The 10,839-nt window shown below is 29.0% G+C and overlaps 2 protein-coding genes across 2 annotated transcripts; one reads left to right on the top strand and one right to left on the bottom strand.

The window, feature by feature from the left end:
* MetRS-m (Methionyl-tRNA synthetase, mitochondrial) lies at positions 1-3,467 on the bottom strand. The gene is made up of 8 exons (XM_017902609.1): positions 3,215-3,467; positions 2,679-2,693; positions 1,957-2,115; positions 1,580-1,854; positions 1,269-1,494; positions 959-1,185; positions 638-872; positions 1-560 (listed from the first exon to the last, which is right to left on the bottom strand). The coding sequence occupies exons 1-8, from the start codon at positions 3,465-3,467 to the stop codon at positions 1-3; spliced, it is 1,950 nt and encodes a 649-aa protein (XP_017758098.1).
* Positions 3,468-4,546: 1,079 nt separating this feature from the next.
* LOC108549333 (casein kinase I) lies at positions 4,547-9,917 on the top strand. Its single transcript, XM_017902678.1, is given in 7 exon segments — positions 4,547-4,984; positions 7,251-7,360; positions 7,959-8,181; positions 8,274-8,567; positions 8,657-8,661; positions 8,663-8,928; positions 9,090-9,917. Coding segments are annotated over 7 exon segments (1,047 nt in total). The 5' UTR covers positions 4,547-4,852; the 3' UTR covers positions 9,107-9,917.
* Positions 9,918-10,839: the final 922 nt, after the last annotated feature.

Genomic DNA, 10,839 nt, shown 5'->3' with positions numbered 1-10,839 from the left:
TTAATTCTTTATCTTCTTAAAAAATAACATATTTCGTGACAAAATATGTTTTGTTTCATTTGAGTTATTGGTTAAATGAAGTGGTTTTGTATCTTCCCATGTACGATTTTTCATTGGAACTTGAAAAAAATCAAGAAGATTAGAAGTTGACTTTGGTATAATAGGATGCAATACTAAAGCAGCTACTCGTAAATTTTCCATAGTTAAAGACATTAGCGCTTCGAATTGCTTGACAGAATCGAGATCTTCAGATTTCTTTAAATGCCATGGTTTATAATAGTCAAACATCTTATTGGCAATGTGTAACATATTCATCACAGTATCTACCATATGACAGAAATTATATTTCTCATAATATTCCTTAGCCTTTGCACTTAATTCTTCTAAAGCTTTTATATTTTCCTGAGCTACATCAGTTTTTAGAATACTTTTATATTCGGCAGAATTATATATTATACCATCTGGATTAATAGCTTTACCAAAACAACGATTAACTAGATTACCTAATGTATCAGAAAGTTCAGAATTTAATACTTTCTGAACTTTTAAATCGTTATAATCTACAAACAAAAAATAAGATATTAATCTTCAAAATAAAGAACAATATTTGTAACATATCGTACATTCTGTGCCCTACTTGCATCTGAATGTAGTACTGCTTGTCGTACGAGAAAATACCTCAAACCATCATCAGTAAAATTATGCACAGCTGTAAAAGGTGAAATTACATTCTTTTCGGATTTTGACATTTTTTTATCGCTAATAATCCAATGTCCATGGCACACAAGCTTTTTTGGTGGTTCAAGACCAACAGCCATTAAAAATGCTGGCCAAAATATAGCATGAAATTTCAATATATCTTTTCCTATAACCTAATTTACAAATATTGTTAAATTGTTTCAATAACTTCGTCAATTTTAAGTTTCATTCTATAGTAGAATAATTTCAAAATATCTACTTGTACAGTTGGTGGCCAAAATTTTCTAAATGAATTATCTGGATATCCCAATGAAGTTAAATAATTCACTAATGCATCTAGCCACACATATATTGTATGAGATTCATCAGAAGGGGTAGGTATTGCCCAAGATACCCTGTTAATAGGTCTAGAAATACTTAAATCTTGTACATCCTCTAACCATGGAATCAACATTTTGTGATATATTTTTGGTTCTATCACATTTTCTACATGTAATTTCAAATTAATTGAAATTACAATTTCCTTTAAATAAAGCAAATTCATTAAATCCAATGAATTGTATACAAACCATCCTTCAACCAATATAATAAGTTGTCTTTAAAAGAAGTAAGACGAAATTTATAATTATCTTCCTCCATCCACTCTATTGTATTTCCGGATTCTGTATTTGTATAGTTAATATTTGTAGAATTCTTTTCCTGTATTTCTTTGTTTGAGACAAATGCTTCTTCCGTTATGTCATACCAGCCAGAATATTTTCCTTGATAAATATGTCCATTCTTTTCTAAACAATTCTGCAATATTTTACATTTATGTATTCAGTTTTTCAAACTTATAGAAACTTGAATCAGTACTTTAATGACTCAATATATTAATAACCCAAAAATGATAAACTGCTTCTTGGTGTGCTACTTCAGTTGTCCTAATGAATTTTGAGTATTCAATGTGAAACATGTTACACATTTTTTGAAATTCGTGTGAAATTTGAGTACAATACTCAAGACAGGATAAATTCATGCTACTTGCTGCTTTCTGAACTTTTGTGCCATGTTCATCTGTACCGGTACATAAAAATACAGAATGTCCCAGCATAGCATTAAATCTGGCTATAGCATCTGCCAAAACTGCTGTATAAAGATGTCCAATATGAGGTCCTAAGAAGAAAAAAAAGAAGACAAATCAGTGTTTTAATAGTGTCATAATATATATTCCTATATATTTATGAAACAGATAATTCTATATTTATAATAACATACCAGCATTAACATAAAAAATAGGTGTAGTAATATATATGTTTTTAACTGCATGATCACTAAAATTCCTTTTTTTAATAGAAGTCCATGATGGTTGTGTTCTTATCATTAAGAATGGATATGTCCATAAAGTCTGAATATGATAAGGTCTTGATAAATAAACTGTAATTAGAATTGAAATTAATGTATACTAGAATTATTCAAAATATTGCAAATATATAACATACAAAACATCTAAAAATCAAGTGTAGTTATAACTGTAGTGAATAAATAATCTGATATAATTTTTTACTTTAACATTTATTTTAAGAACATTATGTACATGCCCAATATTATCTATAGTACCACATACTATATAATTACAATAAATAATATATTCAAATATTTAATTATTATGTAATACTAGTTGTATTGATTCTAGCTGTGCCACAAGATCCATATATTTAAATTTATCAGGCTTATTAGTAAAGGTTTCTAACAGTTGTAATCTCTTGGCATTATTTGCACAATAATATAATTGTAACTCATTTACTAAGCACTGTGCTTCTTGCCCATTAATACATTTTTCATCATATTCTCCTCTCATAAGAATAATTTCTTTATTATCTCGAAATTCTGTGTAATGTATCATAGTTAAACATTCTGGTGCATTTTCTTTATGTGCTTGATACCACAAAAGTGGTGTCATATGAATTTCTAATCCATAAAATTGAGTAACAATGAACTCGTATCCTTGTTTCCTAGGTAATGGCAACAAAAATGTCGGATAATGCTTTCCATTTTCAAACATTTTATCAAATTGGTCAGGTGTTAATATTCCACATATGTAATTTTTATCTTTATGATAATCTTTCCAAATATTTATTATCTCATCCTTTGTTTTATCCTGAATCATATCTACTTTCATTATATTATTTAATTGTGCTTGTCGAGGTTGTTGGTTTTCACCCAAGTTTGGTTTTGCTTGGCTTTGATAAAATTTTTGCTCTTCTTCCCATTTTTCTTCAATTGAATATTGTATACATCAAAAAACCAAATTAATGCTTGTAATACTTACAATTAATGATTACAATCAAAAAATGGTCAGATTTGATATTTAAAATAGCATGTTATTATATACACTCACATTATTTTTACACAAAATACATAGAAAATCGATTTTAAATAATAATAAATATATAATTACAATTGAAAAATAAGTAAATTTCATTTAATATATGCATATAAACGTCAAATATTTATGTTGTATAGGTTACTGTACCTTTCGCTTTTTGCAATTTTTCTTGGTTTTCAGCACGCTGCAGAAATTCATTTGACTTAGTTTGTTGCAACTTGGCTATTTTATTACTATATTTCTCAAAAAAAGGATTCTTTTCAAGATGTTCCAAAACTTTTTCAAGTTTTTTACAAGTTGTCATGATGGATCTTGTATGATAATTATTTGTACCAAAAAAAATATTTTTTATACAAATTAACATTGGCAACCGTACTGTGTTTGACAAAAGAATTGCCATTAAATATTCAGTATTTAATTAAATATCAATTTCAGTAATATACATATAAAAAAAGTTCTTATAACACGTTCATCTAACCATGAACCTCTTAAGATGTCGCTGAATATTTTACGAAATTTAATGTTTTTTTCGCTAATTATTTTCAAAATCACAAACAAGTACGTGAAATATATATTTTAATCAAATTTTTTTTCTGTTTAAACCAAACAATAAATAACAAATGCAAAAAGCATTTCATATTAATATCTAATAAGTAGTACTGAGTTCCGGTACAATCAGTAGTGTATCTACATACAAATTTGTAGTCTTTAAAAAATAATTGTACTTTTGACCTATATTACAATATATACACATATGTATGTATCTTAAGAATTATACGTATCTTTTGTAATACTGCATATGCGTATATCTCGTATATGAATACAAATTTTTAAATCAATCACTGAATTACTTGCTTCATAAAGAAACTATTTAAAAGTCTGTAGTCTTTCATTTTGTACTCTTGATAATAAATATCACAAAAGTACCATAGTATAAAGTAAAAAACTAAATCCAGCTAAATTATTTTTTTATTTGTTTACTCGTTGTTATTTTCACATATGATAAGAAAAAACAAAAATAATAGAAGTAAATATTCAACAGTAAATATGAAAATATAAAATACTCTCGTTTATCCTTTTTTCATTCTTTGCTTTCATATAGTTTTTAAACGATGAACTTTATTATTAAACGTTAAACAACTGTGAAATGAAGAAAATCAGGAAGAAAAATCACATTTTAATAACACATGTTTTGATTTAGACATCACTGTCTAAATGAAAGACGTTATACATTTGAGAAATTGTAGTGACATTAATACGGCCCTGAGGAAAATCTAGTACCGCGAATTCAAGCGAGTCATTTTGTACAATAAAATTTCAAGGCGATATTGAACTCACACATACGTTGTACGAAATTTTTCTCTTCATTAAAATATCAAGTTTCCAGATAATTCGGTCGAAAAGGTATTACAATTAATTAGTAGTAACCCGTTGAAAAGGACTCTGACTTGAACGCCGCCCGTCGTGACGCATCGTTTCCGCAACGTCAGTTGCTCTCGTGCCTCTAGCGAAAGGGAAAATGTCGGCGTATTAGTGGGATTTTGTTGTGCCACTACAGAGGGACTCTTGGCTACGATTTCCTGAACAAATTTTTACCGAAGAAAATCCTCCATCAATACGACTTCGAGAAGACTCGACATCATTGTGTTTGCCAGTAAATGGCGTATAACTTTTATCGAGTACGCTTAGTACTTTAAATCAGGTTTGATTCCGACGTGAGCCAGTCGCAGAGTCCGCCGTCGGTTCTAGCGGAGGAAGTTCAGAGATAGGGAAGCTAAAAGAAATATGTCAATGGCGTTGGCGATGTCAGTAGCAAAGACTGATTTTATCGTGGGTAGCAAATACAGGCTATTGAGGAAGATTGGCTCGGGATCGTTCGGTGATATTTACCTCGGTATCAACGTCTCTAATGGTGAGGTAAGGAGTACCGTTTCACGTGAGACGACCTGCCAGCACATCTTCCTCCTTGTCTTCCTTATTTCCTTTTTATCTTTTCATTCCCTTCATAACAAGTTATTCACACAGTTTATACTACGAATAAGTTTTTTTTTATCATAGCACGATTAAACTTCTTACAAAATATGTTTTTTATGATATTATTGTTGATTACGTGAAATATTAATTGTTTTTTCTTTGGAGATTTGCAAGTTGTAAACTTTTCATTTCAGTAAAGTTACGTTTATTCGACCGATCTATCGAATTGGATTATTTTAAAAAATTTTACGAATACATTTGTTTAACTACGAATGTTCGTCCAACTTTTTGCAATGTGATTAACCTCTATATGTAAAAAAGAATATTGATGTATGTATTATTTATATGTATCAATCGTAAAGCAGTGTTTGTAACTAAAATATAAATATTTATAATGATTGTGATAAAATAGATATAGCAAATACTTTTTTTAGACTGTTTCTAGAAACAATTATTTTTTCTGTTACAAATAACATTTATACATATATACAGGGTGTCTAAATTTAATCGATAATTGCGAATTATTTGTAAATTATTTGCTGAATGGAAAAATGTTTTAAATAAGAAATGAGTGGTTTTGAAGGATGCATAAAATGTTGTAATTATTTTTTTTATAAATGGATTCATATAGGTCATATGAAGGTCAAGTTTGGTTTTTTAAATTCGAACATATATTTTTTAATGCATCATTCGATTCTACTCATCATTTCTCATAAAATGTGTTACTCATTCATGTGAAAAAACTAATAGTGCAGGAAATAATTCAATCTGAATATTTGGATACCTGTATGTTTTGAAATGTAGAAACTGCCTTCATTGTCAATGCACATTTGTATTCTTTTTATGAAGTTTTCGTAAGTAGCTTTGAACATTTCTGGTGAACTACTGTGATATACCATTTTAAACTGATTTTTTATATGATCAATTGTTGTTGATTCTTGGAAGACTTCAAAACAAGAATACAAATGTGTATTGACAATGAAGACAGAGCATTCGAATACTTAGAAAATGCATAATTTTTGGTAGCCTGTTTTCTATTTACTACATTTGAAAATAGATATAGGTATCCAAATACTGAAATAAAATATTTCCTATACTTTTGGTTTTTCTACATAGATGGATAATACATTTTTATGGAGAATAATGAGCTAAATTGAATGTGCATTAAAAAATATACATTTCCATTTAAAAATCCAAAGTTGTTCTTCATATAAATTATATGCATCCACCTACAGAAAAGATAATTACACCATTTTATGCAACCCTCAAAATTATTTATTTCTTGTCTGAAACATTTTTCTAATCGGTAAATACTTTACAACTAATTTTCATTTATCGATTAAACTTTGACACCCTGTATATAGCCCAAAGATACAGAATATCCCAAAGTTTGGGTACACCTGCTATATTTATATTCCACATTTAAATCCAAACTGTAAGCTTGAATATTTTATCATTTTTTAATTATTGTATATTATATACACGATCTTATTTGAGTAGAAATAAAGATACATCAGTTCTCTTTAAGTAATATGTTGTTTTGATACTTGCTGATATTGTTTATGGTATCACATGGTTGTGACACAGTGATTGAGTTCAGATTTGTTTATACCTGCATAGTGGTCTGTAATTCTAATAAATGTCATTTCAGTACTTTTATATGACTCTAATATTGGTAAACTCAAGAGCAAAAGTTTATCAAGGAAAGAGATAGTTAGTTTGACAAGCGAAAAATTGAGTAATGTATAATGCAATTTCCAAATATTATGATTCTTTTTTAAATACTTTCCTTACCTATCTACATAGAATTAAGAAGAAAAAATAAAGCATTCATTAATATGTAATGTAATTATTACAGAGAAAATCAAAAATGTTCTAGAAAACAGTAAGTTGTGCCCAAACTTTTGGTCAGTAGTGTATATACATATAATATATGTATCTATTTAAAAGATGTTAGACAAAAATAGTTATATTTATATTTAATTACTAATATAAAATTGTTAATTTTAAATTGTATAAACAGTATAAATTAAATTGATACTATATTTATAAATTAGTGTTATTAAACTTCAATTGTTCGTATATAGATATTTTATGAGAAAATAAGGATATATCAAAGATGAGATGTTTTAAAATTGTAATAATTTATCCATGAATATATTGATTTCTTTCAATAATGAATTATGTTATGCATATTATATTATTTTAGGAAGTTGCTGTTAAATTGGAGAGCATACGTGCTCGACACCCACAACTTCTATATGAGTCAAAGTTGTACAAAATTTTACATGGTGGTGTAGGAATACCTCATATACGTTGGTAATTATTATTTTAAACGATTTTGTTTTATGTTAACACTTAGCTTATCAAACCTCCGTTTCGAAGTCAGTCGCTGCCCGACTGAATGGGGAAATCTCCCCGTTTCGAGACGCTGCGCTCCCGACTGCAGATGTCTTCCACGTTTCTCCTTACAATGTGTTACCTTGTATTTTAATTATTGTTTCTCTTTTGTTATTTCGTTAGTCTTCTGTTCTATTTTTGTGCACTGTAGGAGAAGTATCTGCTTCCGTTCATTCAATTACAAAAAATGTTTAATTATGTAATTTATTTTTAATTTCATGTTTTATATAAACTATGTCTAATATAGGATTATTAGCATCAAATATAATTAATCAGTTAAAATCAACTTTATGTATTCTTTGTGTCCTTTAATTAATGAAGATTAGTATGCGTAACTTGCCAGAAATGCGCGGTGGAAAGCATACAGTTGGCTGTGGCGCACGCGGTTGGCTAAGTGTTAAGAATTTACATTTAACTATACACGTTCGTATTTAGTATGCACTAACTTTATAAAGATAATAAGTTTTGGTATAAAAAAATACAGTATCATAGAAATTTATTTTTTCATTAAATATAGGTATGGGCAAGAACGAGAGTACAATGTACTTGTTATGGATCTTCTTGGTCCATCCCTTGAAGACCTTTTCACTTTTTGTACAAGAAGATTCACGATTAAAACAGTTTTAATGTTGGCAGACCAAATGGTTGGTAGGATTGAATATGTTCATTGCAAGCATTTTATTCATAGAGACATCAAACCAGATAATTTTTTAATGGGTATTGGTCGTCACTGTAATAAGGTATGATCTTAACAATACTAAACACAGTTTTTCATGCAATTTATGCATTAGCTTTTACTGAAATGTAATATTGATTATTTTTAAACTTACAGCTGTTTCTTATTGATTTTGGATTAGCTAAAAAATATAGAGATACTCGTACAAGAATACATATATTATATCGGGAAGATAAAAATTTAACAGGCACAGCAAGGTATGCATCAATTAATGCGCATCTCGGAATAGAACAAAGCCGTCGTGATGACATGGAATCACTCGGTTATGTGCTTATGTATTTCAATCGAGGATCTTTGCCTTGGCAAGGGCTTAAAGCTGCTACCAAAAAGCAGAAATATGAAAAAATAAGTGAAAAAAAGATGTCGACGCCTGTAGAAGTTTTATGTAAGGTACGCTTTATGTTTGTGAACTTATATTTTCGAATAAAATTTAAGTACGCTATTGAAATCTACTTATACTTTTTTAATTTTTCATTTAGGGATTTTGCTGAATTCGCAATGTATTTAAATTATACGCGAGGTTTACGTTTTGAAGAAAGCCCAGATTATATGTATCTTCGTCAACTTTTCCGTATACTTTTCCGTACATTGAATCATCAATATGATTATACTTTTGATTGGACAATGTTAAAACAAAAATCTTGTATCCTTTCTGGAACAGGTGCAAGTGTTCCAGGTCAGTCCAATCAAAATGCTCAGGGGCAAGGACAAGCCCAAGGTCAGCCACCTTCTCAGACCAACACTCAACCAGGTGTTCTTTTCTATGTTGCAAATCCTTATCTTTAGTTTTTCAGTATATATATACATAAAATAATAAGTTAATATTATAATATTAATTTAGTAATTTATGATAATAAGTTTTTATAACATGTATTCAACTATAATTAATTTACAACTTATTTTTTGTTTCAGAAAGGATAAAACTATAACTACTTACCTTTGCATCAATCCTATTTGCAGTCTCTTAAGTGTCCAAGACCAGGTACTCAACTTTGTACGAATGCCATGCAAAGAGTCAAATCAATCAATCCTCTAAGTTTCCACTAAAGAGGAGATTTACGATTACAAGCGTATCGTACACGAGTAAAGGACAATGCCATGGTTACATGTTTGTGAATTCACTGATCAGTGAAAACTTCAGTGCATTCTCAATGCTTAGAGTTTTGGTTGATCCATCTCTTTGGGCTCAAAATCCAAGTGAGATCAGCCAGAGGTGGCTTGTTCTTATTTTGTCATTATCTATTTAATTCACCGTTGATGATAATTGAAATAAAGGTTTTGTTGCCCCGAAGACCTTTGTAAAAGATTACACGTAACGGTGTAATGTGTGATTTACTCGAAAATCCGACAAACAGTTTTCATAGAAAGAAAGAGAGAACATTTTGACTATTCTTAAGCATTCGGGGTAATTGAGTACATCGTATAAAATGTTATATGTATTCTACAAATAGGAAAAGAAATATGAGAACAAGTGAATGATTATGTGAAACTATGAAGAAAATATATAAGTGAGTGTACTGAGAGATAAATATAGTTTGTTGTTGCCTGATTTTTGTTTTATTCTCAGTACAATACAGTATAAATATAACGTGCGTAACTTTGAGAGAAATGTTAATATTTTTCTTACACAAATTATCATGTCAGTGGTATCAAAGATTGTTCTTCGATGTTATTGACTCTGGTAACATTCTTTTTTCTTTTCTCTTTTTTTTCTATATATATATATTATATATATATATACACACACACATATATATATATACATATACATAGCGTACACATTAACACATACGTGCATACGTACAAGTACGTGGAAGTTTCTCTGAAGTAAGTACTGGAAGTAATATTATTATTAAGGCAGCAATTTGATTTTTAGATACATTCTATCGAACAAGAAACAAACAAATTACTAGTGATTCTGCCCTAACAAACTACACTTTCTACTCTCTTTCTTTCTGTGAGTATAATTAGTCGATTATGATAAATAAAATGAACATAATGCAGACTTTTCTGTATTGGAAATGGATTACAGGTTTGCTTTACATTATAATGTAATAAAAGTAACAAAAAGATTAAAAAAAAGAAAAAAATATAAAAATACTACATAAATATGTGATGCATGAAAAGCAGTTCTGTAACCAAATCCAGCCAAAGGACTTCTTCCATATAGTTTTAATGGCAGAGACTGTGCAGTAGTATTTCTCATGCTATTGCTTCGATATTAAGTTTACTACGTGACTTATAAAGATCTTTAATCAATGGGTCAGTTGGATGTTGATATACATAACGAAATCTCGTACACAAAAAGTCACGTTACATAGTAGGAGTTTTAAAAGATTCGTTTCTGTCATTGAAAATTTTCATTTATATCAACCATTCTAGTTGCGCTAATATTCACATGTATGTTCCAAGCACTACTTCCAAAATGATGTGTAATCAGTGATGTTAATTCATCATGTCTTTACTATGGAAATATTCTAAAGAAAGGAAACGTCCGGTCAACCTTAATACGAACCAAGATACAAGGGATAGTACGACTGGATCTTCTGTATCATTATATTTTGGAAGAATAATTTGTTTGATGTTTTGAAGTTTCTAGACAGTAATTTAAAAAAAAAGAGAGGTATAATTATCATCGAGTGAATGTACGGTTATTATTATT

The sequence above is a fragment of the Eufriesea mexicana genome, unplaced genomic scaffold (genome assembly GCF_001483705.2).
Source record: "Eufriesea mexicana isolate 0111107269 unplaced genomic scaffold, ASM148370v2 scaffold1837, whole genome shotgun sequence".
Lineage (NCBI taxonomy): Eukaryota > Metazoa > Arthropoda > Insecta > Hymenoptera > Apidae > Eufriesea > Eufriesea mexicana.
This window is presented reverse-complemented; position numbering and strand designations above follow the sequence as displayed.

Bases quoted from the DNA above. Each gene is read 5' to 3' on its own strand.
- MetRS-m (XM_017902609.1), bottom strand. From the start codon at position 3,467: ATGGCAATTCTTTTGTCAAACACAGTACGGTTGCCAATGTTAATTTGT. The intron at 1,855-1,956 runs GTATGTTATTAT...TTTTCTTCTTAG, and splicing joins TATTTTTTATGTTAATGCTG to GACCTCATATTGGACATCTT. The intron at 873-958 runs GTAGATATTTTG...TTTGTAAATTAG, and splicing joins TTTGGCCACCAACTGTACAA to GTTATAGGAAAAGATATATT.